Below are 23,994 nucleotides of genomic sequence, written 5' to 3'. Positions count from 1 at the left end.
CGATCTCTAAAGACCCCAAGAAAGGCCCCCAGGAACAAAGTGACATGTGCAAGTGCCTTATGCATATGTAAATAATTTTGAGGAAGTAGTTAGTGCAAAGTACATCTTCCCATCTGAACATGCTCAGAAAGGACCCTGAGGGGCTGGATATTGAACGGTGGAGTGTGTTGATGGGTCGTAGCATGTTTTTTTTCCTTCTCACACAAAATTCATTTTGTTTTGTGGGTAAGCAAAACTGCATATTGCAATGTGTTTCCTTGATTGGTAGTTTTTGCATAACACGTGGGATCTCCAAACCTGCAAACCTGTTCTGCAAACGTGTTATGCAGTTTAAACCCTGGTGCCTGAAAATCCCAACAAGGACACATGCCTGGAATAAGGGTTCGCAAGTCTGGGGTGTACCATGGTTCTATTCCACGATTCACAACAAATCGTTCACGAACAATTCCTGAGCGCAGTGTTCTGATGGGGTGGGGGACTTATTCCATGTTTCAACTCAGACAAATTTCAGTCACCAAACCCACTTTTTTTTCCCCTTTAAATTAGCCACCCACTCCTTTTCTATCACGTTCAGCCTTCTCTGCCGGCTTTCAAAGAAATCCAGCAGGTCTGTGATGACAAGGCATTGTCCCACATTCCCTTATCGTTTTACCTAGAAGGGTTCCCAGAAACCAAACCTCTTCCACGTGCGGTGTCGCACACGGACCCCGTACGCTGCTGTGCCTGGCTGCGCACACAGCCCTGACGGCAGCTGCCAGCGCACAACCACGGAAGAGCAGCTCTGAGGCCCCAGCACAAGTCACCGCTGCCGGCCGTGGCCCAACCGCCTCACTGGTCGCCTGCGCCGCCGCCAGCTGGCCGGTCCCCGGTCCCCGCGCCCCGCCGCCCCCACGCACCTTCCATGGTCTGGGTGTTGGTGACCTGCAGGTCGCAGTGGGTCGCCTCCAGCCTCTCGCGGCCCATGATCTGGTGCCTGAGGTCGCGCAGGGAGATGTGGGGGCCGTGAAAGGTGACCACATCGGAGTTCAGCCTGGAGGAGAACTTGTAGTGGACACACGACATGGCCGGGGCCAGGCGGTGCCCGCTCCGCGATGGCACCTCACGCAGCAGCTGGCCTCGCGGCCCCCCACAGCAGGTCAGGGCCCACCGAGGGGCTGGGGCCAGCAGCGCGGGCTGAGCCCGCCGGCTCCTCCTCGCAGCCCCGGTGGGAGGACGATGGGGACAGGCCCTGGCTCGGCCTCCGCTCCCTCCTCGCACCAGCGCTGCCAGGCCAAGCTGCTCGCTATGGCAACCCAGGCGGCTCCGCATTGTGACAGAGGGGCTCAGGGGGCCACTCAGCGCCCCTGGGGGAGGGGCCTTCATCAGCCCCGCCTGGGCCGCCGGTGTCCCTGCTGTCCCCCAGCCTGTCACCGCCCCGTGCCCTGTCACCCCCCAGGGCTGCGGTGTCCCTGCTGTCACCCCCTGGGGCCTTCACCACCCAGTGTCACCTGTCAGCCCCTGTGCCTGTAGTGGCTCTCCCAACAGCCCTGGGCACATCACCGCCCCGTGCCCTGTCACCCCCCAGGCTGTCACGGCTTGCTGTCCCCTCCTGTCACCCCTCAGGCTGTCACTGCCTGCTGTCCCCTCCTGTCATCCTCCATGCTGCCACTGCCTGTTGTCCCCTCCTGTCACCACGCAGGCTGTCATGGCCTGCTGTCCCCTCCTGTCACCCCCGACGCTGCCGCTGCCAGCTGTCACCTCCTGTCACCCTCCAGGCTGCCACTGCCTGCTGTCCCCTCCTGTCACTCCCCAGGCTGCCACTGCCTGCTGTCCTCTCCTGTCACCCCCCATGCTGTCACAGCCTGCTGTCCCCTCCTGTCACCCTCCATGCTGCCACGGCCTGCTGTCCCCTCCTGTCACCCCCAGGCTGCCACTGCTTGCTGTTTCCTCCTGTCACACCCAGGCTGTCCCCAGCCACTGACCCTTCCCATCACCCCCAGGCTGTCCCAAACAGTTGTTCCCTCCTGTCACCCACCAGGCTGTCCACACCAGCTGTCTCTCCCTTCACCCCCCAGGCCTGTTACTACCAGCTGTCCCCTCTTGTCACCCCCAGGCTGTCCCCACCTGCTGTCCCCTCCTGTCCCAAGGCAGCCTGGGGGAGATGCTGGGGCTCTGCCGAGTGGCACTTGGCTGCCTGCACCGCAGGGACAGCGCAGGAAGGGGACATCTCAGGGTGTCGCAGTGTTGTCCTTGTTGTACTCCTCCATGGTATTAATGATGGTTCCTTTTGTAACTGGCTTTTATTCACTCTGTCTGACGGGGCTTCCTCTGGTAGAACCAGTGCCAAGAGGAAAAAAGGGCGCAGTCCAGTCGCAACGGGCGCGGTGCACACTGTCATCTTTTGTAATGCTTCATAAAATAGCTTTTACTTAAATTCTGTATCTGCAGTATTTTTTCCAAAAATGTTCAGTTAAGGAAGACGAGAGAAAGGGTGAGTCCACTAGCACGAGCGGGGAGAGCCATGTGACCTTGACCTTGAGCGGGGATAACCACGTGACCTTGACCTAGAATGACAGCCCCGACTCTTCTCTCTGCCTCTTCTTGGATATGGTGCTGATCGTGGGTAGGAATGAGAGGGGGCATGACTAGATGATTGAGAGCAGCAGCGAGGGTGGGAAGGACCTGATCTTGACTTGCAGTAGGTATGCGAACTTCTAGAGCGAGAAGAACTGGCATAGGGAGACCTGGACCTTAAAAAACAAAACGCAACACAAAGGAAATGAATGAAGTTAATTCAAAACAGTCACTCACACCATTTTTTTTTCTCCCAAATTTGTTTGGGTTTGGGGTTTTTTCCTCTCCATACGCTTATGTCAAAGCTTCTTTCAGCTGCTGATATACTGCTGCTGCAAACCGAAGAGCATGGCGGCGTGTAAAGGTTTCTGCTTACGAGCCAGAACGGCTGCTGCTGTGGTAGTGTAAAAACACGCAGGAAGGGTAAGTCTGTTCCCACTCACTTCTATCGCATGGACTGCCCTAGCTATGGATGGATTTCAGGGGTGTCTACTGGTCTCTGCTGGTACATGGACATGCAGATGTCTCACTACCCAGCATCCACCTGCAGGGCAAATCACTCTTGCTGCTGTAAGATGCAAAACAAGTGAGTCTTAATGGCTACAGCGCAGTATCAACTGTCAGGAAAGCAGGGTTTAGCCTGGAGGCAGTAAAGCTCCATTTGAAAATGCCAGCTTAGTCTATTTAACTTCACTACGTATTTGGCAATTTGTACAGCATGCAAAATGCCCCACTTCTAGCCAGTGGTAGCCAAATTCTGCACATACCTCTAGCTCCAACCAAGGCCGGTGACTGCATTTCAAGAAAAATCCTAGCTAAAAGCTTCTAAACTCAGTCTCCAGTAAGCTGACGGAATGCCACTACTCTGGGAAAGATACTGACAGCATTACTACAGAGAGCTCTTCAGATTCCTGCCCAAGGGCTTTTTAAGGACAGAAGACAGCAGCTATCTTTAGATTTTTCTTCACGAGTTATTCCATGTATGTTCATTCCTCCTCCAACTTAAGATTTCCTTACGCAAGTCTGATCTTTTAATTTGTAAGAAAAATTTAAGGATGTCAGCAGAATCTGAGCAAAAGGCGCCAGTTTGCAGTCCAGGTTGCAATCCGTCTGTGCGAGATTAGACGACAGAGGCAACAAAGGCAATTCCTCTCACGTATCTCCTCCAAAGTGCTTTGAGGTAACAGTTACAGTCAGAGCACGGAGGCACAGGAATCCACACCTGTCCAGTTTCTAGCCTCCTCAGGGCTGTCAGGAGGCGAAGGATGTCACTACAGAGAAGCTTTGGCAAAAGAGACACCCGTTCCTTCTCAACTGCTGCCCAGTTATAACTATCAGTCACCTGTAATCCCTGCCATCTTTGAGCTAGTGACCTACATGTGGAGCTCCCATCACTGCTCGTCCCTTGAACCATCCAACCCACCTCAGGATAGAGAGGTGGACTGGAACTCCTCCTGATTCTTCTAGACAATCTGCATCTCCGTTAGGGACATGCAACGCAATTACCTGGGAAATGAATGCCTGCGCTCCTCCTGAAACTCCTCACGTGCCACCAATTCCATAGAAGAAGTGTTTGTGAACACTTCGGGTCTGGGCTTTTTCTCTTCCCTGTTAAAATCAGTTTGACCATTATTACAATTATAGTTGGATATTTATTCCAAACAGACACCAAAATACAAAACACGGCCAAGATGAGAAAATGTTTACTGCATGTAATGCCAAACACGAACATCCTAGTCAAGCAAAACGAGTTTAGAATTCCCCCAGGATTCAGGGAAAGTTCTACAACTCCATTTGTCTTGCTTGAGTTTTGCACATTTACCATCTGCAATGAAAAGGTCTGCTGGATAAAACACGATGCCATTTTTGCTTCTGCCAGATGCACTTTAGTGTAACTGCAGTCCAAGGTGCTAACGAAATACCAAAGCGCAAACCCGTGCAACTTCCTGGAGCCAAACACTTACTCCTTTTGAAGCCTCCATTGTTCCCGTAAAACTCCTCCCTAGACAAGGGAGGCCAACGGCATCCTGGCTTCTGCCTGAAATACGGTGGCCAGCAGGACCAGGGAAGGGATTGTCCCTCTGTACTCAGCCCTGGTGAGGCTGCACCTCCAACACTGGGTTCGGTTTTGGGCCCCTCACTACAAGAAAGACACTGAGGTGCTGCAGCGTGTCCAGAGAAGAGCAACAAAGCTGCTGAAGGCTCTGGAGCACAAGTCCTGTGAGGAGCAGCTGAGGGAACTGGGGTTGGTTAACCTGGGGAAAAGGAGGCTGAGGGGAGACCTCACTGCTCCCTGCAACTACCTGAGAGGCAGCTGTAGTGAGGTGGGGGTCGGTCTCTTTTTTTCCCAGGTAACAATTGATAGGAGGAAAGGAAATGGCCTCAAGTTGCGCCACAGGAGCTTGAGATGGGATATTCGGGAAAATTCCTTCACCAAAAGGTTTGTCAAGCGTTGGAACAGGCTGCCCAAGGAAGCGGTTGGGTCACCATCCCTGGGTGTATTAAAAGAAATGTAGAGGTGGCGCTTAGGGACCTGCTGTAATGGCAGACTTTGTAGGTTTAGGTTAACTGCTGGACTCAATGATCTTAAAGGTCTTTTCCAACTAAACCTAAATGACCCTGTGATTCTATGAAGAAAGTGCTGGTGTCGCTGGGAGGGTATTTGAATGAGTCGCTGGCCGTGCTGTTGGCTGATGACATGTTTGCAGGAGCTGGGGGATATTCTGGAGCGGGGCGGGGGTATACCCAGCAGATGGAGGCTGACCAGGTGGAAACTGAGGAGGTAGTGGTGGTGGTGGTACCGCCAGCGGGAAAGGAAGCGCCTGGGGTGGGGGAGGATGCAAGGGAGGTGGAGGCACAGGTACAGAGGCTGCTGTTGATGATGGCAGTGTCGGGGCCTGAGTCCTCTGGGTACGTGTGCTACGTGGATGTCCTCCATTTGAACTCCCAGAGAAACCCAAACCCGCGTGTCACTGTCACACTCTGCCCTGATTTTAAAGAGGAATGTGAATGAAGCGGGAGCACGGTGGCGAGCCCTTCTTGTTCTCAACCTGAGCATTTTTCTGGCAGCTTCCTGTCCATTTGAGCCTACCCTCATTTCTGGATCCTCACACTTGCCTTCCACATCCTCACCCCAAGTAGTTGCCTCAGGCTTCTCCCCCTACATTCAGCTTTGTGACTGTGGGCAGAGGCTGCCCATGCTTAAAGGAGACTCCTATCTCCCAGGTGCCAGGTGCCCACGGCTCCTCTGCCACTCCTCGATACACTTCCTACTTCACACTTCCGAGCTTCAAAGTACTGCACAGATATTAACCAAGCTTCTCTCCAACTTCCTTTCAGTTCTTCCCCACAAACTTCCTAGGTTGTTGCCTCGTGATGATCTGTTTGGCCTGGTCTTGTCCCTGAACTGTTCTTTCCTTGCTTACTGAACCTGAGAATTTTAGGTATCTCTGGGACGGATTGCTGTGTTTTCTTTTGATTTATCTTTAAGATTTTATAAACACGATGCACACTTATAATCTATCCATAACAAATACATACCAAAAGGAAGAACTAACTGGTAGGGCAATAACAGCAAAAACAGATTCCTCTCTCTCCAACGGAGAGAAAGCAGCTTGGCTATTTGAGATGACTAGACTAAAGAAATTCAAAATGGTCATAAAAAACCAGCACTGACTCTTCCAACAATTTGCTCCATCACTAAGTCATTAAGAATCAAATGTTGGAGGCTGACTTCAATTGGGAAATCAGTTTCTTCAGCCCTATCCAGCCAGTAAGTAATTCGAAAGGGTGGCTTTGCACCTCATCCTGTCGTTATGTTTAATTTTGATATATACTTACGGTTTCCTCCAAAAGCGTTTCTTTTTCAGAGTCTACTTTTGGGTCACATACTGGAGTTTTATTTGTAATCGTTTTACTGCAAGCACAGATCCCCTTTGTTAGAGCCAACTCAAGCTGAGCCACTTAAAAATGAATTGCCACTTGTATTCTCCACAGCTATCTGTGCATACGCATTTCATTATAAATCAGCTACTGTAGAAGTAATGTAGGTGTTACAGCCTGGTTTAACAGGTTACAAGTCGTCAGAGACTGAATTTCTGTGAAATACTTACAGTCCCCAGCCTGGTCTGCCGCCTGCTGAGCGAACCGCACTGGCTCTCATCGGATGACCTTTTGGAGTGGGGAGAGGAAAAAGAAATAAATCCCATTCAGTTCATCTGAAGATAATTTTTTTAGAAGAAATTCTAAAGTTACGGTCACTCACCAGGTGTGGGTATTTTTTGCTCTTGGGGGCCCAGAAGACATGGTACTGCCGGTTGTCTTGCTACAGGAACCGGAAAGCCCTTGTGAATAAATGCAAACAGTTGGAAAATAAGCTCTAATAAATACTGTATTTCAAAAGCATATGTTGAAATAAAACTTAACAGACCACTGACTGACAGAGAGGAAGATTTAGAAAGTTTGGTGGCAGTCACCTGAGCAGCAGGTGTCACAGTCACAAGTGGTCGTGCAGGCGGTGACGGCGGCTGTCGCTGCTGCTGCTGAATCTCCTTATGGAGCCCTGTTGTGTAGCCGGTTCCATTGTGGAAGTTGTTCACAGCCTAGAGGCAGAAGAACAAGGACAAAAAGATCAAAGTGTCAGATTATGATGACAATAGATGAAGAAAAGCCTCCACAGGGTAAAATGACTTGTATAGTCCTGTACATGCTATCAAGCCTAGAGTAAAGCAGCACACAGAGATAGGAACACATCACATGAAACACTGCTATTAAGGACTGGTAGCTCAGAGTATCTGTAGTTAAAGGACTTCAGTGTTAACAGCGAATCTGAGAGGCAGGCAAGCATGTTTAGACAAAAGTTTGACCTGAGTTTGCCTGATTATCTCTAAAGAGTTGTCAGCTTCTGTAACAACAGACAATGCATTTGAAAAGTAAATGCAGCCTTATTCAGTTTATCCTTCTTTAAGGAGATGTCAATAATTTCCTCCCTTTCAGCTTTTTACAAACAGACTTTCCTTACAAACAGTTGATGAAAAAGTCACCACGTTACCTGGCGCAGGAAGTTGTTGGCAACTAAAGTGTCAGGAGAAACACCTGTCTGATGACACGCCGGGCAAGTATGTTCCTCCGATTCCAGTAAAGCTGTTCTAATACCTGTGTGTAATTAGAAGCGTCAAAATAGGTTTCAGCCAAAGTAGGGAACTCTTTGGGGTTCTCATCAATTATAAGAACACACAGACGATTAATGGCTGGATATGGTCTTGAATGGAGAGCATGAAGCTATAAATGTTCATTAGTGTAAAAAATGCCCAGTATGCAGCAAATCGCTATACAGTTTTGACATTTCCCTGTTGTAACAGCTGAAGACCATAGAGTGGGCTGTGTCCTGATGTTTGGACTAGTCTTTTTTCTACTACCGAGTACAGCAAGAAGCCACCAACATCAAGGCTAATGAACAAAGCACATCTCAAAAAGCCATGAGTCGGTTCGAGTTTTGAAGGTTTAACCAACTCCTGTGGCAAAGAATGTAGATTAAATGCCCGACTGCCTGTTTGTGGCGGACCAGAGTCAGTCACCAGAGCTGGCTCTATAGTTGTGTATGAGAGAAAGAGCTGTGGACAAACTACGTGCATTCCATATCTAATACTGTATTCACCTGCACAATTATGCACTCTTCTCGTACTCGACCTTCCGCATGTGAAGAAGATTTGACTAGATACACAGAAAGGGAAAAAAGCTCTTTGGCCTTTGGGTTTGTTTTTTTTTTTCCCCCCCATTACGGAGAAGAGGCCTTTCCTACTCCGGGCGTACTGAAGTATGAAATAGACCTGGTAGCACAGGTGATCTCCTATTCCTGCTTTCAGAAGATCTGATGTGGTGTTTTGGATTAAAAAACACGGGAGGGGAGTTTACTCCTTACATTACATTACGCCCTTACATTCGTCACAATAACTTGCTCCACAGCATGGAATAAGCGCTGCATCCGTCACTGGATCTTTACAAATGGGACATAACAACTCGTTTGGAACAGGCCTGTCTGCGGAGGAGGAGGAGGGCTCCTCTGGTAAAAAGGGTGGCTTTTCCTTTTTCTCTCTAGCATAAGCTTCCCTGGAGGGCAGGTGGGGAAGGAAAAAGAAAAAAGTGAAAGATGGGAAAGGAAAAATTTTCCAAGCTTTGGATTTTATCAAACAAAGGTAATAGATGGAAGTCTTCTCACTCCACATTGGCTTTCTACAACGTAGGCATTTACGCTAAATGACTTCTCTAGAGCCACACTATCAGAAGAAGAAGGAGGGGGGAACATTTTTCCTTCTGCAGAACTCTCCCATCCGTTGGATCAACTACGAAATGAGCTCAGACTAGAAAAATAATTGCTTGACAGCTAGAGAGCAGGGGAAAGGAATCCCACCTCTCCTTTGCCAGAGGGTAAGTGCAAATTGCTGGATCAGGGTAAAGTTCGTCCCCAAGTAATTTCATTTTGTAAATGAAAGAAGTCTGTGCTACAGCTTCTACAACAGGAGATCCATGACAGAAAAAGGGAAGTGCTACCGAGTGCACTTTCCAACAGCCACTCCTGTCAGCACACAGCAGTAATTTCTTAGTTTATAGCAACAGGAACACTTCAGCCCGTTTCACACATGAGATTTGTTAAAAGTCAGAGGAGGAGGAAATCTCAGTCCAAGGGCTATTTGTTAAATTTTGCAAGAAGCCTTTGAAACATAAACCAGAAGCAAAATGAGCATTCAGAGAGAATGATGCCAGCTGGAAACACTACTGAAATGCCTTGCAGAAATACAGGTTCTTAGCATACCCCAAGGTCAGCCAGCTTCCCGGGGCATGAACAGTAGGACTACTCTATTTCAATATGGGAAAGTATTGCAGATTTTAAGGTTAAGATACGACGGTAGTGCTTCCTCCCTCGTAATTAGAGGCTGGCCACCTCGGCTGCATTGCCACTCAGACATTTACGCATGGTTGCTCTCATTCGCATTTTGGTCGGTCCGATTAATTCCATACTTACGCATTAATAGTTGGTATTGCGTATTTCCCAGCCTTTGTCAGCATGGCACCTTTTGTGTTGGGATCCTTCACCTCCACCAGGAAACTCCTTGGAATTCCGGTGCTCCTTTTAATTCTGCAAACAGGCTCCACATTTTTGTCCTGTTGAGAACAGAAATGCAGACATCTCTCCTCTTCAGATGCACACTTAAAATGACGTTTCAGAGATAATTTTAAGCAGCGAAAGCCTTTAATCCCCTCCTTTTACCTAACATAATGGCTGCTCGACTCAAACTCCTGCTTTCCCCAACGAGCATAGCCAGGACGTACCACAGGTTTGAGCAGAGTTTTGAACCCAGTCGTCATTCTTTGGCTTAACTTCAGGACCCTTCAGGGTGAAACAGCCCTTTGCTCACCGTCCGCTCAGAGCAGAGGCACAAACCTGTTCCCCCTCCAAAGCCCCTGGGCAACGTGTGAGAGCTTAATTCAGGGTCTCCAAATCAGCCCCCATGGAAACTTACATTCACATCTATATAGGAAGGCTGAATTCATCCCTCCTGCACGTACATTCAGGGACTGATGTTAAACGGCATGAATATTCAGCCAGAGGCTTCTGTAGTTAAAACTGACAGATACTCAATAGACGGGGTCGACAGAAACCTCTTGTTTTTAGAGGAAATACCAACAACTTTGAACTGTCATTAGAAAGAGTTAGAACCAGGAACATTTCCAGTACTATTGAAATAGATACAAATATGTATGAAAGTTCACTGAGAAAGATCTATGGACATCTTTAATGTCTGTGACCTAGAGAAAAAAAAAGTTTCACATTTAGAATTCCAAGTTTCCCTTGAATTTGGGAGGGCTTTGCAACATTGCCATGTAACATTTCTCCCCGAGAGAAACAATTCTTACTGGGAGTGTTCATGTCTTTGTCACATAAATGCCAAGGTAAAAAACCCTAAAAGCTCGGTAACACCAGAGGCCTGCCCCAATCTTACCCTATTTACCGGGCAGTTCTTGGCATAGTGGCCAGGTTTTCCACAGCAAAAGCAACTGGATGATGGTGGAGGCAGATCCAAGGGTTCCCTCAAGTAACTAGAAGGTTTGGGGAAAAAAAGGAAAAGGTATGCATGTGTCTCTCTTCTTAAAAGAAACATCTCCATACTTTTTCCATAACCTTTGAAGATCACATTTGATACTTACTTGGATGGATCGTATTCATGGCAGGACTGTATCATCATCGCCTTTATCTTATCCTCTTCGGAAGCATTGGCTTCAGCCAGGTTGGCAGTCTGTTTAACAGGTAATGGTTATTTGACACACACATTAGGCTACAAATAGGCTCTCTTTGTACCTTACATAAAGACTTGTGAAGCCAATCCAAGTTTTGTCCAAGCGGACTGAAGCTATGTGTAGAAAAAAGCCCACCAGCCAGCATTTTGAAGCTGGTCTTTAAGCTCCAGACTAGTCAAAGAAGCTAGCCATGGTACATTTAACTGAGAAAGATGTGTGCAAGTAGCAGTATTTACATTCTGCAGTGTCAAAAGGACACACAACTTCAGAGTCGTGGCAGTTGGTTTTGCTTGCTGAAATTCAGCTTCAGACCCAGAAGCATTAAAAGGAATCAAGCTTTCTATAATCCCTCAGCAAGAGAAAAGATTCTTTTCAGCAGACATCTGACCATCATGTGCTGTAGGCAGTCCAAACCGCACGGTTCCGCCCCCTCCCCCACCGCCACTCGCTTCTTCATAGGAAGTGACTGAACTACAATTTTTTTCCAGTTGTCACTGTCCTTTTAACACGCAAATTGTAATATAAACCTTACGCAGAACTAGATCTTCGAACTATGGAAGCCAGATGGTTTTTTTTACACAGTACTTCTTCAAATGTTTCTATTACACACTAGTCCAGATACAAGCAGGGTCAAAGGGGGTGACTGTAAATTATTTGGAACTTCAAGCACCTATCCTACAGACCAACTGCTCATGTTTTCCTTTTTACATGCATTCACTCACGAAAGCAACCAACTAGTTTCCACATGTTATTTCATCTAGCTGTTCCATATACGCAGGAACATAATCCAGATCTCCATCTATGAAATCATTTCCAGTAACATTTGCAGAGAACTTTTATAGACACTTGACTGATTTGTCTGAACCCAAATGGTTTACAAAACACATCCAAAACCCACAACACATTTCTAGGAACAGACCACCATTCAAATATGGCATTCAATACATAGTCATAACAAAGCAGAAAAGTTCTTACTACACATTGCCTCCTGTGCCAGCCTGCACTAAAGAGGCTAGGGTAACAGTTCGGAGCTGCTTTGTTACCTATCTCCGTATTTCTGAAATCTTTGAATTTCTCAAAAGCTTGGACAGTTTTCCACATTTTAGAGTAAATTTCACATGACTTTACAGAACCAAGGGACAGCCCTGAGGGAGACCAATGTCTTTTGGTGGCTGCTTCCCAAACTAATTCTGCACACACCTCCACCCCCACCCCCACCCTGCCGCAAAATGTTAATTAACACAATTAAATTTATTAAGAAAATAAATAAATGCAGCGAGCAAGGGAAGACGTTCCCAGTGGGAAGGATTTCTTTCTCTTGGACATGAGCTCTGGCCTTCATTTTCAGAGGAAAGAACTAGCTCCTCTGCGTTAGGCCCTGCCTTCTCTAGTCTTTGTAACTTTAAAGACTATGCTTTTAATCACTTCTGTGGCTAGCACTACGCCTCTTCACCAAGTGCAATCACTAGTGTTTCCCCAGACAACGTTACACGTTGCTGAGCACAAAATACAAGCAGTTCCATTACAAAATATGCTTTCAGGCGGTCACGTCTGCTGATGTGCCTCGCATAAACACTGGCACAGTCCTATCAACAATTAGGTGCACTTGCACACTTTTCACAGTCTGCATGTAAACAAATTAGGTTGCGTCGTCCTCTATCTGTATGCCACAATTCAAGCAGTCCCGCACCATTCAAAGAATGGATCTGTAACTGTAATGACTAAAACTTCAAAAACAGCCATGCAATTGTCCATGTTCCAGAAACACGTCTGTTCCGGCTGTTGCAAAGGCCCTAGAAATGTCCATGACTTACAGCCAATTAAATCCTGCTGTAAAAATGGTGTTAGTTTCCAATGAACAATGAGCGGGACGTATGAAAAATGGTAAACAGCTTCTGAAGTGCTGCTTCTTTGTGTCTTGCAGATGAGTAACACTGCAGCATTACACTGAGGCCAATAAGGTGCTCCCCTTCCATCTTCCCAAGCTGGGAACTACTCTCTACAGGATAGTATCAAAGTAATATTTTAAAGTTAGGAGAAACACTCTGAATTATTAACAATTAATGTTTTGCTCATATTACAGCAGTTATCCAGCTAGAGAGCACAGTGTAAGGCTTGAAAATACAAGGATACACACCCACACCCACCCCTTTCTTTTTAACACGATTTCACAAGCAAGTACATCTAAGCATACCTTAATAAGCTGGGCCAGAGAAAGAGGTGCGGAAGGGTCGCCAATCTATTCAGAAAAATTAAACACATACTCAAGTTCTACAATCAAAACAGAGCAATAGTTCACCCCTACTGCTGTATGAAAGCCTGCGCTATATCCTCTGAGTGTCACTGGAAGAGCCACCTCCAAGCCAGTGGAATTTATACTTGTTCAAAACAAAGTCCAAACCTTAAACAGCTTAAGTATGCCTACGTTGTTAATGAGAAGAAACTAAAGCAACCAACCCCTCCTGAGATCAACCTATTGCTCAGAATACCTCAGAGGGGGACCCTTGTCAAATGCTCACAACTGCTTAAAAGACGGAGGGTTAAGGAAGCTGTCCATTTGCAGCTCGAAAGGATCTAAAAAAATTATTTCCGTTTATTTGAGTAGGAAGTGTCACTACAGGAAACATTGTCAGTGCAGTTTATAAATTAATCAGTTAATAGCTCATCATTTACTAAATGCACACAAGTATGATTCATGAATGCAGTATAGTTTTTGCGCTGTCTTTCATTTACTTTAATTAGACCCCAAGTTCACGAATTTCTCGATTAAGTTATCCTAAGAGCTTACAAAGTGATCAGATCCAGTGACCTAGAGCTCATGTAATGCCTCACTCCATTCTAGTGAAGAACAAGCAGTTATACTTACAGATGAAAACCAACCACCACCACAAAGTAATGTTTGTACTATGAGGGCTATTTTGAAATGCATCGTTGCACGTAGCATACCCCCCAAGGGCCAAGTGGAGATCTAGGCCATTACTAGTCAAGTGTCTCCTCGAGTTACTTATTCATGTCTTAGCAGCAGAACAACAGTGTTTTCTGACCGGAAGAAAAATGCTGCCCCTTTTCCAAATGTAAATTCAAAGTGGTGGCGTACTGAAGAGTGGCACCAAGTTCAGTGGTGCAAACCTTGAACCTACAAGCTCTAAAAATGAGCATACATTATCGGTACAACACACAGTCACACAAGAAATATTCTAGCCTATTCAGTACGAAATGCAATGCGTTACTAGGCACAAATACCATTATTCACATTAGAACCGCGCAAATGTTGGCATTGCTCAGTTTTCACTATGCTGAATCAAATACATTGGATTTACAGCATACACTATGTTTCACTGGAAAATATGTTTGAGATATATATATTATAAATATTATATATAAACCATATATATTTTATATATTTTTATATATATTAAAAAATTAGTACAAGGCTACATTTCTTAGACTTAGGTGCAGCATGTAGAAAAAAGTTTCAGCTTGTGTTTTTACATACCTCTTTTGATGTTCTACTCGCTGGCCCAGTTCGACTTCTAGAAGAAGAAAGAAAGATGATCAGAACTTAAAATAAAGCACTCGTAACCAACATAAAGCAGGGAAAACAGTTTATAAAACCTGAACATCAAAACATTGTGTACTGGCAGTCTTATGAATACGGAAATTTATTTCTATACATAAAGTGTGCTCTCCTGGTGCATTCAGTGCAATTGAAATAAAACCCAAAATCCCATTCCTTCTTTGCCCCCAATGACTCTAAGATACAGAATACAGCAGTGCAAGAAGAAGTCCTCAGATATTTTCTTTCTGCTCTCTAAGTACCAAAACTGTGAAGACTGTGCTACATTTTTCTGTTCTTAAATAGTCAGCCATCCAAATACGAAGGCACCTTCAGGCAATCTGTATAGCCCCACTACCACAAATAGGTACCAGATAGAGCACTTTGGTTTCTACACTCCTCTGACAAAACGAGAACAGTTGTCTGTAGAAAAGTGTTTCTTGGTGGAAGCCCAAGCACTGTGTTCAGGTACCTACCATACTTAGCCTAAAGTGACTACAAATAGCAGTAGAAACATCACCTGAAAGCAGTTCCTAGGATTTTCTGAGATCGAGGAGGCCTGTGTTAAAAAAATAAGAAAAAAAGTCTTGATTACCAGAACTTCCTTTAAGATCATCTTGAACATGCTACAATATTTTAGGGAACACTTATGACACACAAGCCCTTGCCGAGATTCCACATACTCGTTGGTCTGTACCTGCATGCTACTCATGAATCAAACATGCAACCGCCCATCTAGTTAACAAACAATTCATACCTCATCCAAAGCGTCCCACGAGCAGAGGCAACCCAAAGGCTGCTGTGCAAGTCCTGCACAAATAGAAAGGCTCATACTTCCTGCCACTGCTACACCACCACCAGGCTTGCAAGTACAGCCACGTACCTCCTGAAGATGAGGAAGCGCGAGGAAAAGCTTTAGATTACCACACCATGGTTTCTTCATCCACTTGCCTTGAGGAAGATACTACAAGGTGACTAACGCATTCCTGAAGGCCTCTCCACCATGACAGCATGCATTCACCATTCCCAAACATTAACAACTCTACCAGTTGTTTCCACAATGGTTCCAGCTGAAGGAATAGAAAGCTGACCTGCCTGATCCATTTGCAACTTTAGCAGAGCAGCGGCATTCATCCCTTATCCCCACGTGCAGGTGCTTCTTGGATCTTTGATGCTAGTGGCACCTAGCCTCTCATTTTAGGGCAGCATTCCAACACCAGGAGAGGGTGTCATCCAACCAGAAATGGAGGCTATATTGACAAGACAGCACTAAGCATCCCGATCTAAATTAACCCCCCAAACAAGGCCATGCTTAGCAGCACAGCGCTGTGGCATCCAGAAACTCTTGGTAGTGCCTGAAAGCACTAATATGCCCAAAGCTTACAGGAGAGCCACATAAATTCAGGGGGGTTTGCTTGCAGATGCTTCATGGGTACTAGGATGCTGCTGTACTGTTTGTTTGAGACACGCTGAAACTCGCCGGTATACTTTATTTATTGAGAACTAACATTAGAAAGACACGGCATAACCACAAGTCAATAATATCTACTAATGGTGGAGGAGAGGTCTGTCTTGAAGAAGGCTGGAAAACATGACCATTCAAACCATGCTGATGCAGCTGATACAGAACTGGACTGAACGAATACATCGATGACAGCAACAATGCTGTAGTCAGGCTTACATTTGAATATCTGCAATTGTAATCAGATCTCTGTCCTCCATAAATCTGAGGAATACAGCAGTAATACCTGGAGCACAGAGAGCAGCTTAGGGTGAAATCAAACTTAGAAAGGTAACTACCAACATTTGGGAATGTGCTCAACTGCTTTCTGAGCTTCAGATTTGGAAAAGATCAACTGCTCCTTCACCGTCCTGGCACAAAAGGCAATACGCTTTAGGACGTTGCTCTTTTTCTCTTGCCCGACACAGGCATTGTCTTTAGGAAACTAATAGGAATCACTTAAGAATGAAACTTCTTGTTCGCACGGTTTGCCAGCTGGCCACTCTCAGTCTTTCCTCTGGAGACAGCATGCAGCCCCGCCACCCCCACCCCTCTGGGGTGTAAGAATACCCTGCCCCCCCGCCCCCAAACAAAGGAAGCAGTCAAACACTGGGACTCGGACTGCTGGCAGATGGGAACCAATTACCAGTTCACACTGCAATGTGTCTCTCCGTTTACTCTAAAAGCAATACAAGCAAAAGCATAAAATAAGGAATCTCTCTGCATAGAGGAAACAGGATGGAGAACTTGACTCTCAGAAAAACCAACCCCAAGAACAAACCCAATTCAAACGTCTGAACAGCTACCACTGTTGGACTTTGAATGCCACGTCCCAGCGGGCTGAAAAATCTAAGTCTGCTTTGGGACAGATACATTCAAATCTGCCCTGTCACAACACAATTTAACAGCAGCTTTAACAAGAAAGAGACAACCGGAATGCCTCCGTAAACCAACAGCCACAAAGAAGGTGAACACACTGAAACCCCTCCCAAAGAACACAACGCGTTATGGCTACTTACCCAAGGTCTGTCTTGCCGGTAGTTTTAACTCCTCTAACAGAAACTCTCCTAACAGTTACCGATGAGTGCCTTGGAATCAGGGCATTGTCATCTGTGTATTCTGAAAACAACATCAATACAGAGAAAGCATCAGTCAGTTCGTAAGAGTGATATTAATATGTCATGACATAGCACTTCAGGGAACCCTTTACGGATAGAAAAGCAACATTTTACACACAGCGTCATGCTTTTATCATGTCCACACACTCACGGTACCTTTCCAGAAATCTTCAGGTCTGATAGTCAAACACAAGCAGCAAAATCTTTTCCATTTGTTTTGAATCGTTTCAATGCCAACAGCAAAATGGTCTCTAAAGTCACTAAAGCAGAGTCTGCTAAAACATGAGGCTCTTTCCTGATCTAACTTTCATTGCTTTTGCTCCTGTTAGCTTACAAAACCCTAGAACATGTCTCTATAATAGCGAGCACGGAAGAGGACACCCCCACCCCGCCTCCCACCTTTTAAAACACATCCCAACCATCCATTTTGCCTTCCCTCCATCTTCAAAAAGAGTCCACCATCTCTTTTTTTTTCCCCCCAGTGATGTGTAAAATCCTGTTTACTTTTAGCTTCTATTAGCATTGCTTCTATTACGAGATTTCCGTGATCACGCGGCTCAGAAAACTCTGAACAAGTTGGCCATCTTCACTCAAGGTTCACTGAAGGGTCTTTCCAAGATCATGCCAACATTTAGTCAGGACTCCTGCACAAAGTTATAAAACCCACTACCATATCTCCACAGGGAGGATCTCCAAGAACCCCCTTTAGGCAGAGCATCCAGGCCTAGTTCTTTCCTTCATCTTCTGAAGGTGACTTTAAGCACGTAGATGCTGTCCAATAAAAACGGAAAGTCACGGTTACGTATAAAACCCCAATATCTGGCATACACATAAATGACACCGAAATGTATTCCTTAGCTTTGCTCTGACAACCGCTGGGGAATTTTTTGCATTTTCACGGGGAAAACACCCTTACAAAAGTTCCAGTAAGCATCTGTGTCACAACCTGTACGTCTGCCTCTACCTGCATGTCTGTCTCTACTGCTGTATATGACACGCGATCCCGTAACACCCCCAAGACCCCTAACACCGTGCTGTTAAGTCTGCTCACAGATACTCTCCTGAACCTACTTTACCTATCTGTAGGTAAACAGCGTGTTTAGGTCCAACCACTTGAAAGGCTGGAGCCAAAGTTACAGTTACCGCAGCAGGCATGTTATTCTGTTTAAGTTTTAATACATCAAAGAGGAAGAGGAAAAAATCCTATGAGTACACATTGTAAAGACAAGACTGTTGTGGGAATGTCACAGAACCACAGGAAAAAAGAAAAAAAACCCCAACCGATAAAATTTGAATGTTTAAGGAATGGAGATGGTTTCCAAGTCTTTGTATTTCTGACAAGTCATATTCCAAAGTCTTTAATCACATGCAGGCTTTGCCAGACGGTAGATTACCAAACTGAAACAGCACACTAAGTAATACAAAACCATTACCGTCTCTGAGAATCAAGCACCATTTCTCAGATTCAAAAGAACTTAGGGTTTCTCTAAGAACATTTCTAGGTATATTCACCATAACTGATCTGCCATAAAACTTCAGTACTGCCCTGACACCGTTTAACACGCAGTACCACGACAAAAATGCACCGTTTGAAAGAAATGAAGAAATGATGCTCAACAGCATCTGAATGAATGTGTAGCATGGTGCAGCAAAGAAGCTGTATTAGCAAGAAATGCCAAGTATACTTTAGACAGAACACTCGTCTACAAGATGGCTTTCCAGGGTCTGCATAGATTCTCACTCACAGATACACCCTTGATCCAAAACGTTGCTACTGAGCAGTTTCTGCAGCAGCCAAGCACCGCTTTTCCAATGCGGTGGAGTAAAAGTAGCTGAAGACAAATTTCAGTCACCAAACCCACTTTTTTTTCCCCTTTAAATTAGCCACCCACTCCTTTTCTATCATGTTCAGCCTTCTCTGCCGGCTTTCAAAGAAATCTGGCAGGTCTGTGATGACAAGGCATTGTCCCACATTCCCTTATCGTTTTAGCTAGAAGGGTTCCCAGAAACCAAACCTCTTCCACGCGCGGTGTCGCACACGGACCCCGTACGCTGCTGTGCCTGGCTGCGCACACAGCCCTGACGGCAGCTGCCAGCGCACAACCACGGAAGAGCAGCTCTGAGGCCCCAGCACAAGTCACCGCTGCCGGCCGTGGCCCAACCGCCTCACTGGCCGCCTGCGCCGCCGCCAGCCGGCCGGTCTCCGGTCCCCGCGCCCGCCGCCCCCACGCACCTTCCATGGTCTGGGCGTTGGTGACCTGCAGGTCGCAGTGGGTCGCCTTCAGCCTCTCGCGGCCCATGATCTGGTGCCTGAGGTCGCGCAGGGAGATGTGGGGGCCGTGAAAGGTGACCACATCGGAGTTCAGCCTGGAGGAGAACTTGTAGTGGACACACGACATGGCCGGGGCCAGGCGGTGCCCGCTCCGCGATGGCACCTCACGCAGCAGCTGGCCTCGCGGCCCCCACAGCAGGTCAGGGCCCACCGAGGGGCTGGGGCCAGCAGCGCGGGCTGAGCCCGCCGGCTCCTCCTCGCAGCCCCGGTGGGAGGACGATGGGGACAGGCCCTGGCTCGGCCTCCGCTCCCTCCTCGCACCAGCGCTGCCAGGCCAAGCTGCTCGCTATGGCAACCCAGGCGGCTCCGCATTGTGACAGAGGGGCTCAGGGGGCCACTCAGCGCCCCTGGGGGAGGGGCCTTCATCAGCCCCGCCTGGGCCGCCGGTGTCCCTGCTGTCCCCCAGCCTGTCACCGCCCCGTGCCCTGTCACCCCCCAGGCTGTCACGGCCTGCTGTCCCCTCCTGTCACCCTCGATGCTGCCACTGCCTGCTGTCCCCTCCTGTCACCACGCAGGCTGTCATGGCCTGCTGTCCCCTCCTGTCACCCCCATGCTGTCCCAATCTGCTGTCCCCTCCTGTCATCCCCAGGTTTTCACGGCCTGCTGTCCCCTCCTGTCACCTCCCAGGCTGTCATGGCCTGCTGTCCCCTCCTGTCACCACCCAGGCTGTCACTGCCTGCTGTCCCCTCCGGTAACCCCCAGGCCTGTCCCTGCCTACAGTCCCCTCTGGTCACACTCCACACTGCCACTGCCTGCTGTCCCCTCCTGTCATCCCCAGGCTGTCACTACCTGGTGACATAAGCTACATAAGATAAAAAAGAAAAAAGAAAAAAACCAAAACGAAAACCTGCTTAGGTGAACACCAAAACACCCATGACTTTCTCAGACTCTTCACTACCCCACATGTGAGTCAAGGGACAGGATCTCCCAAAGGCTCTTTTGCAGGCACTTCCTGAAGACACCCCCACCCCCCACCCCACCCTGCTTTTCTACAAGTGCACAAAGAGGTGAAGAAGAGTTTCATGTTTAAGTTAAAGGAGGCAGTTTCTGAAATTAGCTTAGGTGAAAAAACCAAGGTGGTGTACTCATGGATTTTCTCCTCTGCAAAGCCATGAAGAAAACATGAACCGCACTCCCCAAAGGCAAAGGAGCAAACTGAGGGAGAGCAGCTCATCGGCGCCTTTCAGAGCTTCAGCAGTCTGGGGAAATGGGAAAAAAACCCATACAAAGAGAAACAGCAGCCAAGAAGCACTTTTATAGAATGCATATTGGGGCCTGTTCCAGACCTCAGAATGACTTTCAATATTGCTTTGCATGACTATTAGACCAAGGCCTAAAGTGGAGTGATAGCTTCTGCTTGCCGGGGCATGAGAAGATCCCTCAAATGAGCGACACAGTAACAAGTAAACACCAAAGGCAACAGCGGAGCTTACCATTTCCCTCCACTGGCGACCAGCTGTGCAGTAAACCAGCTTAACCAGCCTCCCTAAGGATGGCTCTAAAGTCACTGAAAAGGAAAAAAAGAAGGTAAGTTCCTAGCCTGGAATGCAAAGGCACCATCTTGGCTCCCAGGCAGGTGGCACTGATGGCCCAGCAGGGTCATGTCCCCACGTTCCAGGAAAGATAAAAAAACTGCAGGACGTGTTTGTGGGGTGGGTTTGATGCATCCTTTCCGTTTGGTGAAAGCCTGAGGAAGGATGTACCCCACGGTGGGACCGGTGGCACTTTAGACCTGAGGTTAAAAAAGTGCTGCACATCAGTGACACTGCCCAAGCTGCTTTCACCACCAAACAATAAAAGATTTGCTTTCTCCAGTATGGTGGGAATGATGCCATAAAGTCGGTCATGGAGAGAAACCCTCTAAGCCTTGCTTGCAAGTTTCAGAAGGCAGGCATTCTTTATGGCAGTGCTGGGAGCACGGGGGAATGTTTCCTCTGAGCGTGCTCACCCAGTTACTCGAGGGCACGCACTATGGACAGCAGAGCACTTGCACACTCATAGCGCATTACACATGCATTTTCAGTCAGGCACAGGATGGGTTACAAGTTTCTTGCTTTAATACAAATGAGCACACACCCTCAGACAGCACTGCTGAGGTTTTTTACTAGCTCCCCATGCTCCCCAAGCGGGGCCTTGCCCTCTCTCGGGGGGGTATCTGAGTCAGAGGTCGCGATCTCCCCCCACAACAATTACCTCTGCCCAACTTCCAACCAACATTCTGCGGATCGCAGCACTCTATCGGCTTGTCTCCTCCTGTGGCCACAACGTCCTCACCCAGAGGCTCTTTCTGCATCACTGAAGAGAACGGAGATCTTTTCCCCATCCATTCTTTGTTCCCCATCCTTCCCAAGGCTGACTCCCTGGATGCAAAGTCCCTTAATTTGTCACTTCTAACAGCTTTAGAGAGTCAGCTTGGCCTAACCTTTGTGCGCAGGTGTGTTGAACGTAGAGCTAAACACCAAATCAGTGTGGTAACTGGGGAGCTCAGACATCTTGTCCCTTTGCCGAGCCAGCAGCCTTCCCTTAACAGAATCCCTGGACATAAACGTATATACAGTGGAATCTATACGGTGCCATCAAACGTCCGCCCAGACACCACATCCGTCCCTAAAATCCTTCCCCCCAAACAACCCTGAAAGACTTCCCTTGACCCCCTCCTCCACCCTGGCTGTTCCTGAAGTCATCCCCCACCTCCACCTCACCGCCCTGTCCCTAAAACCTTTTCCCCCAGACCCTGGTCCAGCCCTCCCCCACCCTCGGCCCGTCCCTAAAATCCTTCCCCCAACCCCCCGGTTCTTCCCTAAAGGCCTCCATCAACCCCCCGTCCGTCCCTAAAACCCTTCCCCCAGGCCCCCCAATCTGTTCTCTAAATAACACACACACCCTCAACCCCCCCCACGCCCCCACCCCCGGTTTATCAATACACACACACCCACCTCCCCCCACCCCCCACCCCCCCCACACCCACTCCCACAAACACACATCCTTGCCCCACCCCCACACACCCCGCTCCATCCCTAAACACCTTCATCCATTCCCACCCGTCCGTCCCTAAACCCCTTCCCCCCGCCCCCTCCCCTGCCCCCGTCCCTCTGTCCCTGGCACGGCCCAACTGCCCAGCACCACCAGACCACTCTGGCCCAAACACCGTAAGGCAATGGTTCCCACCTGCCAATAGCAAGTCGAGGAACATTTTTTTTTCCTAAATAGAAAGAGTTTTACTTCGTACACTGCCGACTACGCCGAATTATGTTTTGCTGACTGACTGGATACACAGCAAAGCTGAACTCTACATCAAATATAATCAAATCTATCAAATATATCAAATGATGGAATATATCAAACGCAGTTTCTTATATTACAATAAAAGAAAATAGCATGCAATATGATAAAAGGAACCAGTAGCAGTTACTGTGAGCAATATGATAAAAGAGCAACAGAAGCGAAGCATCCAATTGTTATTCCAAAGTGTTAACATGCCTAAGGAAAGGAGACAACACCAATTCCCACCCCAATTCCCTTCGGCTGGGAGCCCCCTTGCAGCTGGTGCCAGGAGTCTCTCGGGAACTGGGAAATTCCCCTGGAGAAGGTGCCAGGAAGGAATTCTCTTGCTGCTTCCCACCGTGCATGGTAGCCATGTGAGGCACAGCGCAAGGGTTCTGCTCCCTGCTTTCTGTGGTGAGAAAATTGACACAGCACTTTAGAACTCATACAGAAGCAAAAAACATGGCTTGGGAAAGTGCAGGGCTGCTCCCCTGGAGAGGGTTCCAGGCAGGAATTCTCTTGCTGTTTCTCACCGTGCCCTGGCAGCCATGTGAGGCGAAACACAAAAGTTTTGCTCCCTGCGTTCTGTGGTGAGAAAATGGACCTCTCACATTTGCAATCATGAAGAGCCAAAAAAACCCTCACTATGGGTAAGTGCAGCACGGCTCCCCTGGAGAAGGTGCCAGGAAGGAATTCTCTTGCTGCTTCTCGCCCTGCCCTGGCAGCCATGTGAGGCACAGCACAAATGTTCTGCTCCCTAATTTCTGTGGTGAGAAAATTAACCCCTCACCTTTTCAATCATATAGAGCCAAAAAACCCTCACCTTGACAAGTGCAGCGCTGCTCCCCTGGAGAAGTGACAGGAAGGAATTCTCTTGCTGTTTCTCACCGTGCCCTGGCAGCCATGTGAGGCACAGCACAAAAGTGCTGCTCCCTGCTTTCTAAAGTTAGCAAAATTGACCGTTCACAGTTGTACTCATGTTGAGACAAGACTTTCTTACTCAAAAGCAAAACCCAAGAAACCACGTAGCCTTGGGAACCCCCTTGTCCTTCCGTGTGGCTGGTGACTTCCCATGGCTCTTCCACAAGGCAGGACAGATAACCACGAATTTGGAAGCCCACGTAAATTCAAGTACACTTAGTCCTCTGACAGTCACTACTTATGGGCCAGCGGTCCTCTCACCCCTCCACAGATCTGCCTGTTAGTCCTCTAGCAGTCATTCCCCATGGAGGGACCACAAGTCCTCCACACCTACCCACCAGCTCACCAGAAATGAGTCAGACCACGCCAGAAGTGACACTGCCTGACCTGCAGGAGATCTATTAGACCAGTATCGATGGTTTCAAGACAGAAAAGCCCACCACCATCCACCAGC

General features: G+C 47.7%; 1 protein-coding gene across 1 annotated transcript; it reads right to left on the bottom strand.

Moving 5' to 3' along the window:
* Positions 1 to 6,711: 6,711 nt before the first annotated feature.
* LOC129735087 (E3 ubiquitin-protein ligase RBBP6-like) lies at positions 6,712 to 19,586 on the bottom strand. The gene is made up of 11 exons (XM_055700461.1): positions 19,257 to 19,586; positions 16,925 to 17,024; positions 14,345 to 14,381; positions 10,759 to 10,847; positions 10,554 to 10,650; positions 9,575 to 9,714; positions 8,492 to 8,661; positions 7,604 to 7,707; positions 7,029 to 7,154; positions 6,818 to 6,877; positions 6,712 to 6,723 (listed from the first exon to the last, which is right to left on the bottom strand). Exons 1-11 carry the CDS (start codon positions 19,420 to 19,422, stop codon positions 6,712 to 6,714), a joined length of 1,101 nt encoding a protein of 366 aa, XP_055556436.1. The 5' UTR covers positions 19,423 to 19,586.
* Positions 19,587 to 23,994: the final 4,408 nt, after the last annotated feature.

The sequence above is a fragment of the Falco cherrug genome, unplaced genomic scaffold, assembly GCF_023634085.1.
Source record: "Falco cherrug isolate bFalChe1 unplaced genomic scaffold, bFalChe1.pri scaffold_31, whole genome shotgun sequence".
Taxonomy (NCBI): Eukaryota; Metazoa; Chordata; class Aves; order Falconiformes; family Falconidae; genus Falco; species Falco cherrug.
This window is presented reverse-complemented; position numbering and strand designations above follow the sequence as displayed.

Bases quoted from the DNA above. Each gene is read 5' to 3' on its own strand.
- LOC129735087 (XM_055700461.1), bottom strand. From the start codon at position 19,422: ATGTCGTGTGTCCACTACAAGTTCTCCTCCAGGCTGAACTCCGATGTG. The intron at 14,382-16,924 runs GTAAGTAGCCAT...TTCTTCTTCTAG, and splicing joins ACCGGCAAGACAGACCTTGG to AAGTCGAACTGGGCCAGCGA. The intron at 6,878-7,028 runs GTGACTGCCACC...CGGTTCCTGTAG, and splicing joins CTGTGACACCTGCTGCTCAG to CAAGACAACCGGCAGTACCA.